Source organism: Podarcis melisellensis, assembly GCF_964234715.1.
Source record: "Podarcis melisellensis genome assembly, chromosome: 4".
Taxonomy (NCBI): domain Eukaryota; kingdom Metazoa; phylum Chordata; class Lepidosauria; order Squamata; family Lacertidae; genus Podarcis; species Podarcis melisellensis.
The window spans coordinates 9,809,968-9,833,474 of NC_138531.1; the positions used below are offsets into that span (position 1 = coordinate 9,809,968).

Consider the following 23,507-nt stretch of genomic DNA (forward strand, 5'->3'; position numbering starts at 1 on the left):
TCTGCCTTAGCAAATGAAAGCAATATGCACTGCTTCCTGAACCAGCCCTCTGTGATAATAGGGCAGCTCCCCTAATCACTGCTAGAAGCTTAAATCAATTCTGAAGAGACCTCTACATTTCCCAACTTACAGGAAATACCAAGGTATGTAATTCAGAGGCAGTATTTAAAATGTGGACAAGTGATGTACATTCCTCCAGCAGGATATTCCTCAGCAAATGTTTTTTCCAAAATAAATACTATATGCACTTGAGGTTCAAAAGATGGTTCATTACTTCCTCTTTTAATTATCTTTTTTTTGTACATGAACAGTTTTAGCAAATGTTATTTTGAAAAGTCTGAAACACCACAGCACATATAGACAATTCTAAATCAGGAACTTGTAAAGATATTCTTTACTTTGCTGCTTCTGTAGAATCACCTAAAGATGTCCAGAAGCTTAGCTTCGTTTTTTAAGTGGTGGTTTTAAATACAATACAGGAACAGGAACATAAAAATAAAAGTTTAAACGACACAAAGTTATTTAAAAGTGGCTTGTAAATGTATATAAAATATCATTTGTCTGAAACATCCAATACGATGTAAAATTAACTATTTCTTTTTGGCTAAATGAAGCTATTTTCCCAATTTTGTCTTCTTTTTCTCTGGTTCATTCTTGCCGCTCAGTGGCTTGGCCTGGCTTGGAATACTAATGCCTTGTACCTGACAGAAAAGGAAAAGGTTAACAATGTTTACTGCTTGTGAAAAGCACTACCCATTCCCCTCTAGCGTAGGACTTTTAGCTGTGCAATGGAACGACTTTGTTCTGCACACCTGCGAAATGTGTTCTGGGGTTTCCCCAAGCCTCTGGAGCAGATTTAGGGGGCATCAAAGTGGAGAAGTTACATGGCACAGTGAAAAGTAGTCATGCTTGCAGAACTGTTTAGCTGAATGCCAGCCTAATGCTATCAGTTTTAAAAATAAAATAGTCTTGTCACCCGGCTTCACAACATGTATATTCTAAAACCCTAAACAGAGGTGTACTGGGGAGTTGCTGTAGGATAATTCACAATTCAGTGAAGAAAAATTAGACAACAGTTCTCCCACTCCTCCCCAACAAAGTCACACTCGAGAAAAGAGGGGTCCAGTATGTGGCCCTCAAGGGCTTTTTTGTAAGCCCTTGCCTTCCCAAAGCTGGGGGAGACACTGGGCTTTGGGAAGGAGTCATGAGGGCTCCGTCAGGATCTTAGAGTCCTCCATCCTCCTTCCCAAAGCTTGCCCCCCCTCCCTGCCCGACAAGGCAGTGTGCATCCCACGGGTTCAATGTCAAAGTACTCTTGCAGCCCACTTGGTATGAAAAGTTGGACCGCCTTGTTCTAGTGACCAACAAACAGAACCCACGATACAGATAGGAACCGGCTTGATTCTTAATGGGAGACACAAGAGACTGGCAGTAAGTTTTCACCCCCCAGTACACCTTTTTCCTATGGGAAAAAGTAATGAACAACACTATATCCACTTAACTGTCAGGGGTCCTTTACTTATTTTACCTATTTCCACTTATACTAGAGAAAGCAAAGTGCTGTTGCACAGAGATAAAATTGTGTGGCCTCATCTGACCCTTATCAACAGGTCTTTTTATATAGGAGTGCAATGTAGTTTTTTCTATGCAGATACATCTTATACCTTCAAGAGGCCATTTGAATATACAAATCCTTGCTACTTATGTATGAGCCAGCACTTTGCTGGTGAGTGAAGCTGCAGCAGCTGGATTTAAAACACACTGAACCACCACCCGTGTTTTTCCTAAGCCCCCTTTTAATTCCAGTGGGAACTTAGTTCCTTCCCACCAGGTTAAAATAATAAAAGGCAGCTTGTGCCATACTTCCTCCATGCCAACCCAATTAAGAAAAGTAATAGATAACATATTCCTAGGTGTTTTGATCCAAGAAGGAACCTCCAAATCTGTCTCAAAGTTTGCTTTCAGATCTACTACAAACCAATATGCAATGCTTTGACTTCTCCATGTCACCACACTGCTTTCAGCTACTATGCCAGTAACCTACCTTGGGCTCCACCAGGGCCATACGGATTTTCTGGTGCTGAATATTGGAAGCATCTAACATGATGTTCACTATAACCTTGTCAAACGTATAGAAAGGTGTGCCTTCCACAGTGAGAGAGGGAATCTAAGAAAAGAACATATTTTTTTCCCTAGTTCAATACAGAATTGACACACTGAAGGATAATAAATAGTAATAACATTTATAGTATTTAAAGCATAACATTTGAAGTACAGTGGTGCCTCGCAAGACGAAATTAATTCGTTCCGCAAGTCTTTTCGTCTTGCGAGTTTTTCGTCTTGCGAAGCACGGTTTCCCATAGGAATGCATTGAAAATCAATCAATGCGTTCCTATGGAAACCGCCTTCAGACCAGGTCCGGGGACAGTCTGTCCCCCGACCTCTTCTGAAGGCTGGGGGGGGGGGACAAGGGCTTTTCTTCCCACCCCCAGCATTTTAAAAAACCCCGGGATGGCAGAGGACTTCGTTTTAAGCTGCGTTTCTCCGCTCTCCCGGGAAGGCAGGCAGGGGGGAGCAAAGACTTTTGCCCCCCGCCGGCCTTCAGAAGAGGTCCAGGACCTCTTCTGAAGGCCGGCGGGGGGCAAAAGTTTTTGCTCCCCCCGTCTGCCTTCAAAGGCCGTCCGGGATAGCGGGAAGCGCTTCCCTGCTATCCCAGACCGCTTTTAAAATGCTGGCGGTGGGGAGCAAAGCCTTTCGGCCCCCGCCGGCCTTCCTGGACCTCTTCTGAAGGCCGGGGGGGGGGGAAGGCTTTGCTCCCCACCGCCAGCATTTAAAAGGGAAATTCGTCTTGCGAAGCAACTCGCAAACGGAAAACCCTTTCGTCTTGCGGGTTTTCCGTCTTGCGAGGCATTCGTCTTGCGGGGCACCACTGTATTTAAAGCTTTGGCTTTCAGGAAACATGCAAACTATACCAAGCCCCTAAGGAAAGCAACAGCTGCATATAAGTAATTTGCACTTCTAACAGAGTAATCGATCTACATTCCTTCAATCAGCTTAACAAAGCATGCATAAAATGAAACACACACAAATAGCATCTACACAGCCCTGAAACCAGTTTCCCTTGTAACGTACCTAATGCTAAACTTACAAAAACACACATCAACCTTTGTAAGTTTGAAATGCTTCTTATTGGTGGGGAGTTGTTCCTACTGCGTTTCTAGATTTTGTGTTTCTCAAAATCAGCTTCAACTTTGATGCCACATTAGTTTTAGACATTCAGTCTAAAACTCTGAACGTGCTTTGCATAACTGGCAGCTGGGCTTTGTGTGATGTCCCAACTAAAAAGATCCCATACAAAAACTAAGAGGCCTTACCTCCTCGTTGTACAGAAGGGCTGGTTTTGGCTTGTCTTTTTCTTCAAAGAAGACGGTGCCTTCCAAGCCATATTTGGGAATCAGAACGACAATTGCGTTTTTCCGTACAAACAGGATATACGCCTCTTCATTCACCACGCCTTTGTTTTTGAAAAACAACTACGGTAGGGAGAAATGGAAACCATTTTTGATGTTTAGCTATAATAAATATAATAATGCATTTTAGGTGCCAGGCAAAATATTTATATTTGTTTACTTAATTTGTATAAATATAATAAATAAATAAATGATACTTAATAATAATGATAATAAATGGTTATCTTCACTGAAACCCTAGAAGAAAAGAAGCAAGTACATGTTTCCTCTACACTTAAAGGCAGCACCCAGATGAATTAATTAACTAATCCCACTCCCTTCCAAAGTGCTTAGACAAATACTTTGAATTTTATATTGAATAGATGAACCAGTGGTGTTTTTCTTCCTGGCATTGAATATGCTGAGATGTGCGGGGGGGGGGGCATATGGATGCAAATGTATGCACTTCCTAGCAGCTCATCTTTCTCTAGCAAATGACTGACCACACTGTCCTTCCACTCACTTCTGAAACAACCAACACAACTGCAGAGTCCTAAACAGAAAGGTGGGGACTCTGGGCAGTTTTAGCAGACATTTGAATAAGTATACGAAATAGAAATGAACCGTATTTTTACACAACACTTAAGTTTTCGGGGGGGGACAGATAGAATATTGCAGGCACTATGGAAAATATAATCTATTCAAATTTAAGAACATTTCAGTTCCACAGATATCTATGGCAGTTAAATACATGCTTAATTCTCTCCTCTGCCAAAATTAAGAGGACAAATGCTCTTGACTTGGGCTGGATCATTCTTCAAAAGCATGCTTCTCCAAAGTTCTAGAGATTCATGATGTAAATACAGTGGTACCTCGGGTTACATACGCTTCAGGTTACAGACTCCGCTAACCCAGAAATAGTGCTTCAGGTTAAGAACTTTGCTTCTGGGTGAGAACAGAAATCGTGCTCTGGTGGCGCAGTGGCAGCAGGAGGCCCCATTAGCTAAAGTGGTGCTTCAGGTTAAGAACAGTTTCAGGTTAAGTATGGACTTCCGGAACGAATTCCGGAACCCGAGGTACCACTGTATAGCTATCAGACCAACAGCAGCTTCAAATTCCCATGTTTCCTGTTCATTCACAACACAATATTATTCATTATGATGCACTGCCTAAACTGTCGCAATGAGAGAGCTTCCAAGTGACCCATCCCCCAATTGCTGGGACTTTGCTGAAACTAAGCAGGTATGATCAAGGGGAAGAAGAGGATATAGTTCTTTGGGAGGGTGGAGTTCATTTTGCCTAATCTTTTGACTCAAGAATCCCCCAAGACTGCAAACAATATAAAGCCATTTAAAAATCACAACCTCAAGGTGAAGCAGCCATTGCTCCAGCACTCCTTTGCTCCCAAATGCTTTGTGGAAGAAAAAGACAAACATTCACCTGAGTGTGGAAGGCAACCGAAGCTCTCTGGGCATACTGAGCCATTTTATGCCTGTAATTTAGATTCTTGCACAAATCTGCCAATTTATGCTTATCCGTGAGGTCAGGATAAGTGCTGTCTGCCCCTATGGCCACAGCCAGCAGCCGATGTACTATAATATCAGCATACCTGCAATGAAAGAAGAAAACATTCATCACTGACAAGTGAGAGCCAACCGCAGTTTGTTTCAGGTGCACAGAAACCCTTGTTAAACATTCAGGTTTTGCAGCTCGCATCTTCTGCAGTAGTTCACTTGTAAACTATAAGCAATGAAGGAAGAGCAAAGGTGTGCAAATAAAAACCTTGCAGAGTGTCAGTTGCTCCTCACAGGAGTGTCTCTCCAGGGCTTCAGTTTGCCTGGAAAATAAACCCTGTAATTCTGTTAAGGGCTCATGGTAGGGCCGGTGGAGAGGACTTTTTCCTTTCTCGCTATCCTGAAATCTTCCTCTGTTATGCAATATGCTCAGGTTTGGAGCCAGCTGCCAATGCCAAACCTGAGTACTTTTGTTGTTGTTTAGTCGTGTCCGACTCTTCGTGACCCTCTGGACCAAAGCACACCAGGCATTCCTGTCCTCCACTGTCTCCACAGTTTGGTCAAACTCATGCTGGTAGCTTCAAGAACACTGTCCAACCATCTCGTCCTCTGTCGCCCCCTTCTCCTTGTGCCCTCCATCTTTCCCAACATCAGGGTCTTTTCCAGGGAGTCTTCCCTTCTCATGAGGTGGCCAATGTATTGGAGCCTCAGCTTCTCGATCTGTCCTTCCAGTGAGCACTCAGGGCTGGTTTCCTTCAGAATGGATAGGTTGGATCTTCTTGCAGTCCATGGGACTCTCAAGAGTCTCCTCCAGCACCATAATTCAAAAGCATCAATTCTTCGGCAATCAGCCTTCTTTATGGTCCAGCTCTCACTTCCATACATCACTACTGGGAAAACCATGGCTTTTACTATACAGACCTTTGTTGGCAAGATGATGTCTCTGCTTTTTAAGTTGCTGTCTAGGTTTGTCATTGCTTTTCTCCCAAGAAGCAGGCGTCTTTATTTGAGGTGTGGGGAGAGATACTGAAGTGTGAAAAGAGGAGGGCGTATTTTCCCTTTTCCTATTCATGATTTTCCCCTGGAAATAGCTCGTGAAATATGTCCACTCAACTCAAATCTTACTTCCAGATTCATTTCTCCCCAGAAAACTCTCTATTTAGTGCAGGGAGGAGCATTTTCTTAACCTCATGGCAAAAATCTGATAGTGCACATTTAAAGTACCTGGAAGATTTGATTTGTAATTCATGAAAGGTAAAAATCCAAAGGTAAAAATACCAAAGCAGTTTCAAATTCAAAGAACTTGCTTACATCTATTTCTCCGATAAAACATGCCATGTCGTTTCAGTATATGAAGCAGGACTTTAAAGGTTTCTGACCTGTTCTCCTAAAAGACTGTTGAGGAAAGCCTAGCCTTTTTATAAGCTACATTCTGTGGCTGTCCTTTGTGTGTTCACAGTTCCCCCTTGAAAGCAGTTACAGCTGTGGGATGGGGCTGTTTCTGCATGATCTAGTCCTACGTGGCGGGAGGTTGAATGTGAATTAGACAGTCACATGCGTCTTTTTCTGAAGTCTGATAGGGTAAGCGTTTGTGTGTGTGTATAAATGACACAGGCAGTACTGAACCAATGAAGCTCTTTTCATCCTAATACATCTTGTCATATTTCTGCTTGTATTGCAGATGCGTCATGCAACAGTCGTCCAGACATTTGGACGGCGTTTCCCTATGCTTTCATCCTACTGCTATCAGTATTGTAGAAATGCGTACTCAATATAAATTTAAAGGGTATGGGAACTGAGTAGGACAATCCCCTCTCTTTCCTCTCTATTCTTCCTTCCTTCTGTTCCCCTTCAGCTGATATACTCAGCATTCAATAAGCCCTGGAGGCTGAAAGGCTCTTAAGGACTTTGCATCAATCAAGATTCCCTCGCCAAGATTTAGTCTATGCTTTATCAACTAGTTCCTACACAAAATCAAAAAGCGTAAACAGTTCAAAATTCTGCATGACAGTCCCAAAGTACGCATAGAAAGCAAGAAGACAGTAGGTAAGTTTGCCATATTTGCACTATTTGTAATAAAACTTTAGTATTTGAACTAACAAAAGCAGCATTGAAAGTAATTTATCCTAGGGTGATTTGGTAGAATGTGGCAACTGTTGAACTATATTTTTAACAGGCTGCAACACACACATCTTTTCCCCTTTCAAAATTTCATGGAGAGTACCTTCTGATGGGTGAAGTAAAATGTGTATAAATAGGAGAGGCTAAGCCGTAGTGACGAAAATCGGTGTCCATTCCAGAGCAAAAGTAAACTGCTTGCATCATGCAGCGAGTAGCCAAGATACGCAACAGAGTGTTCAGGTAAGGGAAAGAAGGTGATTCTGCACTGTCAAGAGAATCAGCCAGGGCTTTTGCTGAGTCAGTTTTGATGTCCAAACCCTACAGAAAAAAGAAGGGGGTGGGGGAGTCGCTTTCAATATTTCGCAACATTTGCCATGGTGTAAATATGCATTATTGAACACATTTGCTGATGCAGACACCTTGAGCTCCTCAGGGAAAGGACTACATTCAAGATGACAAATAAACCACAACTAATAGCATCTGTTCAACTCACAAACTTAAGAATCAATATGGCTGCCCTCAACAGGGGTTCAAAGCCAACGTAAAGGAAGTAAGAGATGGCCAAGCCGTATCCTTTTGTTGTACACAAATCAAGTGCTCATGAACTTAATTTAAATGTCAAAAGGACAAGGACTCTGAGGCCTGCACAAACATACAAAGCACTGTCTTGTGCACACAGGGAGCAAACTCCTTTTACTTCCTCCAAATTCTGGAACAGACAGGGAATGTTTTCCACTCTGTGGGCCAGATCTTTATCAGGCTCTGCCTCTCAAGCCAAATTTGGCAGGTGAGAGGGGCTGCCCAATTTCCTTAGTGCCACGCTGAATACAACTCCACATGAGGTATTCCGATCCTAGCTAAAATTTGAAAGAAAAATATACCTAATGGTTAAGAACTTGATCCTTCATCCATTTCAATTCCAAGCATTGATAACTTGCCTTAAACTTTGCAGCCTTCACAAGGATGTCATAATTTGATGGAGGCGGAGCAGGATGCTTTCTTAGCAAGGCATGCTCTGAGAATTCATCATAGATCTTTTGTGCCACAGAGATGTTAGCAAGCAACATGAACTCTTCAACCATGGAGTTGGTTTCTCTATCAACAGGAAATGTTACACTTATAAGAAGAGATGCCGTCATGGAAAGCGATAGCTAAAATTTGATATGTTTGTTCTGGAGAAGCACAAAGAATTCACTCTTGCATATTTTATACATGATACACAAATGCCCTTTAGACACTGTTCCCTGTCCCTGTGACCTAATGTCAGTTCTGATGCACTCTGGAGTGTGTTTGTTCTAGTGGACAGGCTCAGCTACCAGCTCTGTTCAGCACGTTGCTTATGTAGCCAAAATTAGACATGCACATTTAGATGCTGCAGACTATAGCTCATAAAATTTAGATGTGTTGCTTGGTTATATTGTAAAGTGCCACATACACTAATGGTTCTCTGTAAGTTAACAAAAATAATAACATTATCATTACGTCCATGTTCACTATTTTCCAACAGTCCCAACTTTTCCACAGAACAACCTTTTTTCTGAACGCTCTAAACAGAAGTGTACTAGAATATATTCTTAAGCAGTCCACATTCTGTTATTTATCTTGACGGTAAGGAACATATACTGTCGACTGCTTTGATATTTTGAAGTGGCCTCTGGTGTGGAGAGCTGCACTGTGCACATCATACTTCCATTATGGCGCACTTGTGAACTAATAATTGGACTGCAGTGAAAACAGGAGATAAAACATACTTGAGCTCCTTTGTCTGTAAATCAATAGGATCGTGGGTTTCACTATCCATGTGGAAACGGACTTCAGGTGAAGAGAGAGTTAAAGCCCTAGAAAGTAATAGAGGTGAGAATAGTAAAATATTTTACAGAGCCTATACATCATACAAACAAGTATCTGAAGGCACCGGTAGAAAATGATGGCAATAATTACAATTTTCTACTGATATTTAATCCATCTTTGGAAATTGCTATATTCGTTGCAACATTCTCCTTGTGGCAAGGAGTCCCAGAGCTCACTTTTCTTCATGCTAAATTCAGCCATTTGCTCTGGATGTTTTGTGTCTCAGCATCTCTGTATTAGTCAGTGGGATGCCCCTTCCTCTCCTCTCCTTGCACTCCTCAAAAATATTATCCAGAGGGTCCTCCAACCCTCTGCAGGTTTTGTAGCTGTGTAGGGGACAGCTGGCAAGTGGAATGACAGCACTGGATACCACACAGAATTGTTGTTGTGGTGGTGGTTGTTGTTGTAGTTGCTGTTGTTGTTATCATTAATCTTTCACTTCACTTTCTAATTTCCTTCAACACCTTCTCCGTCCCTTTCCCCTCAGAGAAGGGAGGCATTCTTTCCCACCTCCGCTCACGCCAAACTTTTGTTTCTTGGTCATCTTTATTCAGCATGCAAGAAGTTCCTGGCACTGGGATGGATCCAACAAACAGGCTATGACACAGCTCAGGGGTGTAGGAGATGGGAACCCTGAGGCCCATCTGAAATTGGCTTTATAAATGCACCAAGCACCCACATTTGGGACTGCTGCAAGTTGAAGGGTGCAGTGGTGGTCATGGTTAACCAGTCTTTCAAATAAACTTGATCTTGTTATTGAGAAGCACATGTTTCTGTGGAATTTCAGAACAGTATGAAAACTAGGAAAACTACTGTGCTATCTTATCTGCTACTGTTTTCTTTAGGGTAGGCAACCGGAAGATCCACTCTAGCAAATGCTAAGTGGCTGTATTGGGTCATAGTGACTCCACATGAATGAAAAGCTGTGCAGAAGAAGACCCGCAGTAAGAACTACTTACCCGTTATCTATCCGACGCTTCTTAAGAATTTTGGCTAGTTTATTTAGTCCACGCAGACTAGAAGTAATGTCATCATTCAGGCTGGAAGAATCTATTTTCATTTGTGCCTCGGCATATGTAAGGGAAGCCTTTGGAGAGAAATATATAATAAAAGAGACACAATCAATATAAGGGCAGCAGTTACAATTCTTAAGAGAACCCCATCTCAATGTGACAGAATTCAAAAATCAATTTCTGATGGAAGTTTGAACTGGGCAACCTTCACTGCTTTTACAGCACTAACTCTGAATGCATAGACAACAGGATTTGCTGTTGATTTTGATCCATCTTGTCTGCTACTCTTGTCTTTTTGTGACATGTATCAAGCTCATTTATATTTCCTTTACTGAATCATAATTGTATTTTCACTGCTTTTTTGTTCACCACCTCCGGATGTAAAAGTAACATACACATTTCAATATACAAATAAGTAAATAAAGAATATTTTTCAGGGCGCCAAACATAGCAAAATGTAGTTTAGATTGAAAGTAACATCCAATGTTAAGTCACGCTCAAGTAGACCCACTGAAATCAGTCAACTTAAATCCATTTAAGTCTACTCTAAGTATGATTTAACTTTGTGCAGATCTATTGCTGAAGAAACAACCAATGTGATTTCAGCCACTCACATTATCTGGACTGGACAGTATATATATATCAGGTAAATAAACTTGGAACTCACCCATTTTTAGTGTCTTATGTGTAAACATATTCAATGCCCCAATATAAAGCAGGAGTTCAAAATGGCACAAATCAGCATGTGTTGTTAAAATATTCCAAATAAATGTGAACCTTACCTTGGAATTAATTACACTTTTTGTAAATCTAGTTTTCAAGATTTCAGCATTGTGATTCATTTCCCATATACAGGAAAATGCAAGCCTAGGAAAGGAGTAAGAAGTTGCTGATGAAACAGGAAAATTTACTTGCAGCTGTCCTTGATCCTAGGGTGCTCTTGCCTGAGAAGACGACACTTCTGCTCAGGGAAGCCTGCTCCCTCCTCTGCAGTTTCCATGAAACACTCCCCCCCCCCCCGCTTCTTGCTGCAGCCCCCAACCCTGGCACCCCATGCCATCCAGTTTAGGAAGATCCCACAACCCTCGTGAAATGGATCCTTGAAGAGTGCAGGACATCACAGTGAGAACAGAGATGTGGAAAAACTCGCTCTGCAAACAGAATTGTTTTCTGTTTACAGAAGAGAAGTTATTCTTAAATATCTAAAAACTGTATCCACACAATTACCTGTCAACATTGGATCTCAACGAACACAAGTTTGAACTGAGCAGCTCTGGAACCATATCAATCCTCTGCAAAAACACACAAAAAGATGACTATGGTTATTTATGACCAATATATATATATATATATATAGAGAGAGAGAGAGAGAGAGAGAGAGAGGGAGAGAGACATAGTGTACGTCTATAGAACTGTACTCATGTTGTTAATTTGATCAAGGATATGTTGATAATCAAATGCTACCTTTCTCACATTACAGTTCCTATTTTTCAACCAAGCCCTGGCTATGGTGCCTTCAAAGCCCCTTTCAAAGTGCAGGGCAAGAGAGAACGAGAGGAGGTTATGAAGAAGCCATTGGAAGCTCCTCTCAAAAAAGCCCTCTCTTGTCCTGTGCTCTGAATGGCGCTTCTGAATGACATCAAAGCCTGAAAAAATAGACTTTGAAATGAGCTTCTGTAGGCAAAAAGGATCACCCAAGGGCAGGTTAAAATCCAGTCAAAAGGAAAGTCTTATCGTGATGAAAGTACAATAGACAATGCTTTTCACACAATTTCGACTCAACCACGGTTGTGTTTTGGTCAGTTCTCTACCCTTGGGATCCCAGCAACTGTTGATTTTTGGTTAATTCCTTTACTGGGAAACTGTTATTCAATAGTATGATTGGTTAGCTTCAGAAATATAATGCATTTCATGCCTGGAAGAAACCAATATAGGGAATTGAAATGCCACCCGAAGGTAAATAAATACAAACAGGAAAATATACCTTTTCACACAGATACACAGTTGTGCCCCTTTTTGCAGATTCCTGGTCCAGGGCATTTCCCGGACGAATAAAATGGCTGACATCTGCTATGTGTACACCAACCTAGTAAATAAACAGTTTATTCAGAATTTTCAAAAGTCTGCATTTTATGAAACTTCTCGCTACCTCAAGCCATCAATCAAAAACGTAAATAGCTCTGCTGCATATAACTTTCCATGTTTCTTGAAGTCGTTAGAGAGATGTTTTGTTGCTAAACTTGTCAGTAACAGTGCAGCAGCACATACTTCAGATGAAATCATACAGTAAAAAAGGTAAAGGTAAAGGACCCCTGGATGGTTAAGTCCAGTCAAAGGCGACTATGGGGTGTGGCATTCATCTCGCTTCAGGCCGAAGGAGCCGGCGTTTGTTCACGGGCAGCTTTCCGGGTCATGTGGCCAGCATGACTAAACCACTTTGGCGCAATGGAACACCATGATGGAAGCCAGAGTGCATGGAAACACCGTTTACCTTCCTGCCACAGTGATACCTATTTATCTACTTGCACTGGTGTGCTTTCAAGCTGCTAATTTGGCAGGAGCTGGGACAGAGCAACGGGAGCTCACCCTATCGCGGTGATTCGAACGGCCGACCTTCCGATCGGCAAGCCCAAGAGGCTCAGTGGTTTAGACCACAGCGCCACCTGTGCCCTTATAAATCAAACCGTATAAGCCTATGCATTATCTACTCAGAAGTAAATATACTTTAATTGTGCATAGAACAATTTTAAGTGTAGAACTAGAAAACCAGGAACTGAAACACACTGGGCACAAGCGCAGTGAATATATATTAAGCCACAACAGCATCCCTACATGTATTCACACAAGCCTGCCTTCAAATACACTATGTGTGTAACTGGCTGTAGTACTGCAGCTGAAGAGTGCTCATAGTTCATAGAACAGAATGAAAGCATACCTGAATGCAATCCACAAACCTGAGCATAATAAATAGATTTATAAAACTATTTAAAAACTGTTTGTGTAACTGCTTCTTATAGAGCAATAAGCCTTTTCCTCTTGCTTTGGGTTCTTTTATTCTCCCACCCTCGCATGCAGAAAACAATATGTTCAAGACCTAAAGGATGACTTAGATATACAGGCGAAAATGCATGTCAGCCTTCACCTGACATTTGACTTACCTCAAGATTTCCATTTTCCAGCTTTCTACAGTGCAATGCATCGTCAATATCAGTACAGCCAGGGGGATCCACGCTGCATACACACAAATGCCTCAAGTCCTCTCTCAACTTCATATCCTGAAATTTTGTTTTCCAACAAACATTTTATAACTACTGCAGACTGTTATAATAATTATGGGAAAAAAGTTCACCATACTGAAGAAACTGCTTAATTATAAAACTTGGTAATTAAAGTAACCTTGGAATGAACCTTTTTGTGATGCAGCAAAAACAGCATGGAAGCTTGCGGCACAAAAGACCATGAACTTATTTTGGCATACATAAGCCACGTTCAGTTTTTCAGAAGCAAAAACTTAAGCAAGCAGTTCTACAGGATGTGACTAGAAAGAGAAGAGCATACTTAAAAAAACAAACCTGAAGATGAAAGGCCAATCAATGCAAGAGAGAGTAGGAAATATGCCATCTTACTATGAAGAGTACAAATAAACACAATTTCTAATAAAAATGATGCAAAATTGAATCAGAAAGGTGCAATGCAATCCAATGCTACTCGGAAGATTAACAGTTTAAAGAAACTATTTTAAAAGGGAGAATTGCCTCCTGAAATGACAACTGCTTAGCAATAAATTTGTGGGAAAGCTGTGGACAATTGATATCCATAGTTAAGGACACTCTGCACATACAGTTCATTTTAATTTCATAAAAGAAACAGTCTGAAATTGCCTTTGATGAGGTTTCAATCACCTTGGAGAAACTTAGCGGCTAATTTCTGTCAGCTTGAGACAATTAAAGTGAAATGAGTAGAATCAATGTTTGCAGGAAGGCAGAGGTTTTAAAAAAACCCCAAGAGTTTAAAATCCCTCATTATTATGGAAGTGAATCTGAATAATCACTTTTCTATTTCCATTATTATTCATTGTTTCCATTGCAGCACAAACCGCATTGCAAACCTACGGTGATGTTAACCAATTAGTACCTCTGAACGTTATCAGTGCTTACTGTACCTGGTCAGTAATGCTCCAGGGCATCTTGGGCAGGAAGCTAAGAACCGCTTGGGAGAAAGCTTGGTGGGGAACATCATGTTCAAGCAACAGGACTTCAGTCTCAGTCTCTTTATCTCCAGCTGTTCCTAAATTCTTTACAAAATGACCCTAAACCAATACACGTCTTCATTAATATTATGAAACAATGCCGTTTTGAAAAAAAATATTAATATTAAAGACAATTAAAAATAAATATTATTGTAGGTAGCAATCCTATGTGGAACTTACTTGGGATGTGAAATTCTCACTACACTCAGTAAGAATTATTCCCAAGTAGGCATACATCGGATTAAGCACTTATTTAAGTATATCAGCTTCTGTGTTTCCGAATCAGGATATGAGCAAAAACAGGTTCCATCACAGACTTGGTGACCACAGTCACAAGGCTTAAATAATTTTGTAAACAGGATGATAGGTAAAGGGTAAAGGGACCCCTGACCATTAGGTCCAGTCGTGGCCAACTCTGGGGTTGCAGCGCTCATCTCGCTTTATTGGCCGAGGGAGCCGGCGTACAGCATGACTAAGCTGCTTCTGGTGAACCAGAGCAGCGCACGGAAATGCCGTTTACCTTCCCGCCAGAGCGGTACCTATTTATCTACTTGCACTTTGACGTGCTTTCGAACTGCTAGGTTGGCAAGACCAGGAACCGAGCAACGGGAGCTCACCCCGTCGAGGGGATTCGAACCGCCGACCTTCTGATCGGCAAGTCCTAGGCTCTGTGGTTTAACCACAGAGTCATGATAAATGCCTTTCAGGCCACACTTTGCCTACCAGTATATACAACAAAAGTAGTTCAAGTTAACATCTTGTGTTTTCCTTTGTAATAGTTTGATTATCAGGTTGATTGGTTAAATCTTCAGAGGCAGTTAGTTTCCTTTCAGACTTACATTAGGATATCTCGAAGTCCTAGGCCAGCCATCAATAGCAACGATAATTCTTTGCCCTTCAAGTGTTGAAGCCTGTCTTGTTTCTATTCGGATTCGAGGGATTCTGCGATCAGCTGGTGTAAATAAATGCCGCCTTGCCTGTTAGGAAGCAGGGGGAATGGCTTTTATTGAAATTAGGGAATTCAGGTAGTGAAGAAACCATTCCGCAACCGTTGCTCTTACCTCTTTTATTTGGGACTTAGAAAGCATGCCACAAAAAGGCCTCCAGTTTCTTTTTATGATGCCCACAACTCTGCCGGTCGGGCGCAGCATACTCTTGTTCCCAGAGGTCTTCAGCTAGGTTTAAAAACATATATAATAAATATAAACTGCAATTATATAAACAACCAGGTTCCCCAACCTAGCATGCTTTAGTGGTAAGAATGTTCCAGGTCACACCCCATATTATGACATCATTTGAACTACTCTTTGACATAAACTTCCCTTAAAGCATTCTGAATAGAATACTGTAACAATTCATTTACGAGCTAGGCTGGCTTGTGTAATTCTACACAAGCACAGGATTTGGTTTTGTTCACTTATTAAGTATTCTGATAACTTGCATTTCAATCAGGAAAACAAATAAAATAAAAGGCAAGTTTCTAGCATTTATAGCCACAAAGATCCCTTGAAAGTGTGTGGATGGAAATTTAAGACGTCAAAAGAAGTTGTTTTTTTTGCAGCTCATGGAGCTCCTTCTGCCTTTCCAAGACTAGCAGAAGAAGAATAAAATAACATTCTGCACTAATCTAGACCAAAATCTATACCATGAAAAACTGTATTCTGCAACTAAAAAACTATGGAAATAAATAAAATATCCAAAAGTACTCTCATTTTTTTCTCATTAACTCAGGACCTAGCAGTCCTAGGGAGTTCTATGAATTATCCTGTAGGGAAGGAAAGAGGAAACTCAGGGAAGGGGAACTCTTAAGACTTTTTTTTTCTGAGCAGGGGCATTCTCCCATTCAATCTGTATGCTCAGTTTCCAGACATGTTCTTGTATGGATCACTTTTATTTCTTGCTCTGAGTTTGAATCAAGGAAGGAAATAGCTTCTGGTCAAGGAATAGAGAGTTGTATGCTTGTGTGTGTGTGTGTGTGTGTGTGCGCGCGCACGCATACACCTTCTTTTGTTTTTGTATGTTGGCTTGTCATTTTTGGACACTCCATGGAGATGTGGCTATGGGGGGCACCATGAAGGGGGGCACTTCAAAAGTTAGACCACTGTCTATGCAGAGGCCCCACCCCTTGGCCTCAGAAAAATCTTCTGAAACGCCAGCTAAATTTGAATATTTCATCAAGCACTGCCCAGGTTTTCAAGACCATTCTTCTAGGGTTGCCATATTTCCAAAAGTGTGGGGCGGGGGGAAGGTCAACAACTTTGGATGATTTTCACTTTTGGGAATATCGCACCCTACATTTGCCAATTCAGAGAAAATCCGCCTGGACGACATTTTGACAGTTTGATTCCCAGACATATGGCAGCCCTAATTTTTCTAGCTAGAATGCTGCTTTTGAAAATTCAAGATGGAATTTTGAGAATGGTAACTTTTGCACCTTTCCCCCCAATGCATGCATGGAGTCACAGGACACATGCATCCAAATAACTGACTGGCAAATCAATTAAGATGTACACACTGATGAAAACAGTCAGACTTCATTGCAATAATAAGAAGAGCCAAGAGCGGAAGAATAGAGAAACCTGGCATGTTCATGTCATACACTGTTTTCCTTCTGTTCTTCTTTTTCCACATCATCCTCTTCATCCTGACCCGCCTCATCAAGCAAGACCACAGAGGATGGCGCAACCCAGGCATCTTTTGATAACAGCTCCACAGCTACGATGTCTTCATGCACTGCACGATTTAAATTTCTAAGCCCTTGTATTAATACCTGTAAACATCAAGCAAACATTCAGTTTCAATTATAATAGTCGCCTTATGAAATCACGTATTATCCCATAAAATAGTAGAGGGATTCCCAGCTGTAAACTTGGTTATCCATGTGCCTTGGGAGTATTGCCTCCCAAGAGAGGGACTGGATGAGTGCCAGAAAAGGCCTGAAGTGAGAGGGCAATGTCTGCTGATTGCTACTGGCCACTACAGTCAGAGTTACATCTCCTAGCTTTCTTCAGTGGCTCAGTGCAAATTTAACAATTAACCAGAATTAAGTGAACAAAGCTCATTTAGGATTAAGATCCCAAATGTACAGTGAAGCCATGGTTGAGCTTCAACCATGGTTAAGCTTCAATAGAAAAATGTCGGTACGACCCGCTGATTGCCTTGCAAACCAGAAGTGGGAAATCTGTTTCTACAACATTCTTCTCTATGCAGATGCAACACTTAACTATAAAACTTAAACAGTTTTGATGTAGCATTTCAGCATGAGCCTGAATGAGCTTATTCTGAAGCCCCGCTGATTTTAGTGTGAATCAGTGTCTAGTAGGCAGTTCTCGAATTGCGGCTGACAGGTAAATTCACAAGAGTTTAAAAATGATCCCTTACCTCACCCTATCAACCCACCTTCATTTAAATTATGCAAAAAATCGAAAGAGTATTCATATATAAAACAATTGCACCTTTTCCCAATAAAGGATTTCACAGGCAATATGCATCAAACAAACCTCTCTCTCATCCCCATCACCGTGAACCCAAACTGTAGCTTCAAGGTAATTATCTCTGTTAGCTCTGAAGGTTCCTTGAAGATAAAGGCCAGACTTGATACCCTGCTGCAGTTTGCTGAGTGGAAGATGCTCAGAGAAAATGATCCTTCCATTTTCTATTTCATTCTGTAAGAGCCAGATGCAGATACAAGAAACAGTTAAGAGTCAGTAGGCTGCTTTGGACATAATCTAAACCATGGTTTAGTGTTCCTCCATGCACCAAGAGTAGGTTACAAGAAGCATCTTCTTCAATTTTTTAAACCACTGAACTTCTCCATAAAGCAATAATAAAAAATGGTTTGATTTTACAGAGCTAAACATACAGAGTTCCCTGATGTTAGGCATAAAGGAGGATTTGGGTTACAGTCATACCTAAATTGCGCTCTGCGCATGCGCAAAAGCGCCGAATTGCAACCCGCTCATGCGCAGACGCAGGTTGTGAACACTGCAGGTTGCGAACGTGCATCCTGCACGGATCACGTTCGCAACCCAAGCGTCCACTGTATTTTAAAACTGAAAGTGGAAGTTTTCAATCTCTTCCTCTTACATGTGAAAGGACAGGAAAGTACGTGAGCCAAAGGCTTGTCACAACTCGTGCACCTAACACTACATCTGAACCAGCTGGATGTTTCACCAGATCCCTGACCCTCAACTTGCTTCCATAGAATGAAGCTGCCCTTCTCAGCCCCTTCAAATACCAAATATGAGCGATTCGCCTAAGCTGATGATTTTAGGGCTAGATCTTCATGGGCAAGACTGGTGGTGATATTTATGGTGCAACTATAGTTTTGTTGTTGCCATGAGTTTGGAAGTGGTTCTTTGCCAATCTAGCCTTAGTTTGCAATCTTTCCAACCCTCTCTTCTGCTTCTTGCCACATCACAGGAACACCAAAGAAAAATGGAGACCACTGTTGAACAGCGCAAAGAGTGATGGAGTCCCACAGTCTACTCAGCATTTCTCAAATAAACTTGAGAAGAAAACAATTCCACAAGACTCAATGGTATATTTTCTACAATACTAAAGTTATACTGGAAATATTTCTTGTTCCAGAGACATCTACTCAGAAGAGTGAAACATACCGCTTCATCATTTATGCAAGCAAGTCGATCCACAAGTTCAGGATTGGCTATCAAGCTCTTTATGTACTCTTCACCTACCAATAAAATAAAAATACATTTATGCAACAATAATCATAAAACAAGCAATACTATTTTACTATTTTACAAAACTATTAAATATTAAACTGGTGCATAATATTGTTTTCTACAGCAGCAAATCTTCAGTTTGGATGGTGAGACTGACATGTGGGCTCCACAAATTACGTCTAGGCTTGATAGCAAGAATTATTTCTACTAACAGAACGGAATATGGTATAAATGCTCCTAAGCATGCAAATAATCTTTCCACTAAATACAATCTGTTCTGCCCCAACCACAACTGTTTTACCAAAAATCCTGCACATTCCTTCTTTTTGGAAATTAATTACTGCCCCACAACTGTATCAAACATTCCATTAATAACAAGGAATACTTTCCCCCATAATTTTTATCCAGCAACAACTCCACCGGGTCTCCCCAGCTCTCTTCAACCAGTGTTGGGAGCACACACTGAGCAAGGTGGTTGCAAAAGTCTCCTTCTGCCTTTCTGAGATGAGAAGTGCAGATGACAGGGCAAGCTAGGAGTGCATTTTGCAGAGGAAATCATTTGATGAGAAACTCACAGAAGAAGAACTACCACTGGGCAGGCTGAAAAAAATCTGCCAGGCTATGAATAATGAAGTACTCTCAAGCCCACTGATCTCATGTGCTGGATCTCATGTGCTCTGTTTTCTGACATCTTTCCTCCAGAATAAGTCCATTCTAGGTTTTCAACCAGCACATTTTACCACAAGGCTCCTTTTCTTATGGCAGAACTGTATGGCTTTTCATCAATGTCTGGACTTACACGTATAAGCAGTAATTCCCTCTTCCACAGCTTTCTCTTTATTTTTTCTGTCATTGGTGAGCAAGATAACTTTTATCCTATCTTCGTCCTGCAATCCCTTCAGATGCTCATTATACCATTTCACTGCTATTCTGATGGCTCTGTCATTACGGTCATTAGCATTTTCTCCTTGTTCTTGTTCTATGTATGTTTCTCTGTAGACCAAAAAGCAAACCAACAAACCAGTTATTCATTTTAAAATTATCCATTTACAGTATAAACCACACAAAATCCTCTGGCGCCTACAGGCCCTCAGTGTATTGTAGGGCTAACTATATATCTGAGCCTGCAATATGTATGAAGCCTTTGCACAAGAGGCACATATATATGTATATATACATATATACATATCTAACAAAAATTCCAGTTGAAATGGAATCTGTAAAACAGTCCTCCAAACAAGATGGTATGCAGATATACTAATTATTATTACTATTAATTAAATTTATATATACAGTTAGGGGTGAGGTGGGTTAATAATGCAAAGACAGAACACACACAATCCCATCATGCACTGTGCTGTTTTCAGCAACTTCATCTAAATTTAGCTATTTATTTTAAAGCATTTCTATACTATTTAGGGAACAATCTTATACACATTAAGCTAGCATAAAGCAAGCAAGCATCCAGTTACACCAGGTCCAAACTCTATTTAGGAGCAGGGCTACTGCTGGCTCAGCCACCTTAACACTGGCGGAAGGAAAACAAACCTTTAAAATAGGGTTTCAGTTACAGCACCCTTTTTGCCAGCTTAACTAACAATGTGGCTGATCCACTCTCTGGTCCCACTCCCATTGCACCCTTTTTCAGGGCTTATGTCATTTTAACAGCCGCCAAGCTTGGCTCAGCCAGGATGAGGGAGATACTTCAGCATTTCTCCAGCTGAACCAAGGATGAGAGAGTTAAGTCAGCATAGCCCAGCAGCGCCAGCTGCTTCCCAGTTCTGCCGGAGATCTTCTGGATCCTAAGAGTACTCATCTTGATAGAGCTTGCTATGAGAGTTATCCCTCAATATTTTTAAAATTTCCAAGTACAAAAACAATCAATATCATAAAAAATGCAACCTGAAACTAAACAGCACCTAAACAGACTATTTGTATATATTGAATGTAATGAATAAAGCAGTGAAGAATGGCGTAGCTTACTACTTCTCGTGCTTACTTATGATGCTCATTAGTGAAAGAATAGAAATGTTTTTCAGAATTTGCTAACACATCTCTTATTCGTTTGTATACTGGAGCGCTCCGCCTTCTTACTTCCTGCAAGACCGTCTGAGGAATGATCACATTTCTAATAACAGGATCTTCTAGTATATCAATCTGGAAAGAAAACATACCAATGTAAGTAAATTGCCATAATATTTAGCAACAACCAACAGATATTTCATGACTGCAGCCACTTGGAAGAAGAACTTCTTTAAAACACAAAGGACACAACTGTAAACTCAAGGCACACTAATGGGCCACTCAGCCCAGATCTTGCCCTTGCCCTTTTGTATCAAGAAGCAAGAATGCGGTTGCATCCAAATAACGTCTGCTCAAGAGCAGACCTCCAGGGCAGCAAGGGTAGCCTGTATTGTTTCACTGGCTAAAGTGAACTGGGAAGCCGCTGCCCACCCTCCTTTACCTGGGCTGCATGGCAGAACCCACGGAAGGATGGTTGGCCCGGCCAAGATCTTGCCAGAAGCAGTGTTAGAAACTTAGGTATATAAGCTAGGAGCCAAATGGCTCCTTAAACCAAGATTACAAAACAGAACGCGTAGTTGCCATTTTTTGGCTCGAAAGTCCTGTTTTTTCAATATGACTTTACAGTACCTGAAATTTGTTCCGATCATGCAGATAAAATATGACAGCTAGAATTCTCTGGGATGCATCGCTAGTGTGTGGAAGAGCCCAGATCCGAGGATCCCCAGGGAGGCATGCACCTCCACATGGTGGAGCCATCCTGGCACCTTCACTCAGTCTCAAGGGGGCCGAGAGTCGGGATGCAGAATGAGGCTGGTGATTTTTGAATGCTGACCAGGAGCCACCACCACTTTCCCGTGGGGTGAGGCTGAGTACAGTGCTCACGGTGTCCCCTCCCCTTAAGCTTCCACCACCCGAGGCAGCTGCCTCATATGTTCGGCCAGCTCTGCCAAGGCAGCACATCCCACCCTTGATGAGATTCGTTCCCCCCCCCCCAGCTGTTGGTGTACTCCCATCACCCCTGAACCCAGCCAGCAAGGGACGATGGTGTGGCAGTGGCCCAAAGGGCCACAATAAATGTGATAAATGTGTACCCCTGTAAAATCCTTGAATGTGCTTCTAACAGAGAAGTTATGGTAGCCTGTTACTTTATGAAACTGATGATTTTGAAAGTTGCCTCCCCGCCATTGGGGATGAAATACAGCTAATATGTTAATCACAAAGATACAGCTCAAAGCTAGAACATAAGTTGCTACATGGTGCAAATGGCTACATCATTTTGTTAATTTAATTGTACACAGGTTGTAAAGGTAAAGGGACCCCTGACCATCAGGTCCAGTCGTGACCAACTCTGGGGTTGCGGCGCTCATCTCGCTTTATAGGCCGAGGGAGCCGGCGTGCAGCTTCCGGGTCATGTGGCCAGCATGACTAAGCCACTTCTGGTGAACCAGAGCAGCATACGGAAACGCTGTTTACCTTCCCGCCGGAGCAGTACCTGTTTATCTACTTGCACTTTGACGTGCTTTCAAACTGCGAGGTGGGCAGGAGCAGGGACCGAGCAACGGGAGCTCACCCCATCGTGGGGATTCGAACCGCCGACCTTCTGACCAGCAAGCCCTAGGCTCTGTGGTTTAACCCACAACGCCACCCGCGTCCCTTACACAGGTTGTACATTGACAATAAAGGTAGTAGTAGTAGTAACACAGGTTCCCAACATGCATGCTAAAACAATGTAACAGAAAACGGTGGGAATCAGAAGTTAATCAGCAGAAATTGCCAGTGCTTATTGCGCATGTGTATTAAACATGAAATGAGGTAATGATGCATATGGTTGGTGAAAACTGAAATGCTCTGTTTGAAATTTTGCAAATACCACTGCCTGGACCACGGGGCAGGAAGGATCCGACTGTAACTTATTGCTTTGCAAGAAACAACGCTGGACCCCAACGCCTCATGTTTCTGAATTTTATTGGCCTAAACTCAGGAGACAAGCTATTTTCTGGGTGTTGTAGTCCGGCCACAGCTGGGGACCCGCGCCTGAGAAGCCCATTACCTGGTGCAGCAGCACGTTGGTGTCGAGCAGCAGGTAGTGCGGCTCCGGGCAGAGGCTGCTGGCGGCCCCGCAGGGCTGAGCTTCCAGGGGCCGCTGGTCGCCGCCGCCGCCGCCTTCCTCCGCTCCGCCGCCGCAGAGCGCGCAGGCGGCCGCCCCGCACGAGATGTCGTCGCGCAGGTAGTGCTCGCGCACCACCTTCAGGACGGCGCCGGCCCGCGTGCGCTTGAGGAACGTGCGCGAAGTCAGCATCTCGTCCCGCCCGAGGGAACCGTGAGGGAACCGCCGGCCTCGGCGCTGCACCCACAATGCACCGCGCAGCCCTCGCATCCGGTGACGCGCGAACGCACTTCCGCCCAGCAGCGGCCGCCGTCGGCCACCGTAGCGAGCGAGGGAGCCGCTCTAGGCAAATCCTCTCTCTAGTCGCCGCCGCTCTTACGGGCCTAGGTTTTTTTTTTTTACGGGGGGCAGGGTTAGTAGTGTTTCGCGTGTCCGCCACGGGGAGGGGCAACGCTGCGCTTACCCCAATTCGGTTTTAAAAAATAAAATAAAA

General features: G+C 42.3%; 1 protein-coding gene across 1 annotated transcript; it reads right to left on the reverse strand.

Moving 5' to 3' along the window:
• Positions 1 to 248: 248 nt before the first annotated feature.
• DIS3 (DIS3 homolog, exosome endoribonuclease and 3'-5' exoribonuclease) lies at positions 249 to 23,267 on the reverse strand. The gene is made up of 21 exons (XM_081907362.1): positions 22,958 to 23,267; positions 20,882 to 21,039; positions 19,682 to 19,875; positions 18,817 to 18,890; positions 17,698 to 17,862; positions 16,797 to 16,967; positions 15,259 to 15,372; positions 15,037 to 15,174; positions 14,111 to 14,257; positions 13,107 to 13,223; positions 11,933 to 12,034; positions 11,176 to 11,240; positions 10,731 to 10,815; positions 9,895 to 10,022; positions 8,836 to 8,922; positions 8,023 to 8,179; positions 7,188 to 7,402; positions 4,890 to 5,058; positions 3,375 to 3,533; positions 2,045 to 2,167; positions 249 to 701 (listed from the first exon to the last, which is right to left on the reverse strand). The coding sequence occupies exons 1-21, from the start codon at positions 23,204 to 23,206 to the stop codon at positions 615 to 617; spliced, it is 2,904 nt and encodes a 967-aa protein (XP_081763488.1). The 5' UTR covers positions 23,207 to 23,267; the 3' UTR covers positions 249 to 614.
• Between the last annotated feature and the right edge of the window lie 240 nt (positions 23,268 to 23,507).

Bases quoted from the DNA above. Each gene is read 5' to 3' on its own strand.
- DIS3 (XM_081907362.1), bottom strand. From the start codon at position 23,206: ATGCTGACTTCGCGCACGTTCCTCAAGCGCACGCGGGCCGGCGCCGTC. The intron at 8,923-9,894 runs GTAAGTAGTTCT...ATTACTTTCTAG, and splicing joins AAGCGTCGGATAGATAACGG to GGCTTTAACTCTCTCTTCAC. The intron at 3,534-4,889 runs GTGAATGTTTGT...TCCCTACCGTAG, and splicing joins CGGTTGCCTTCCACACTCAG to TTGTTTTTCAAAAACAAAGG.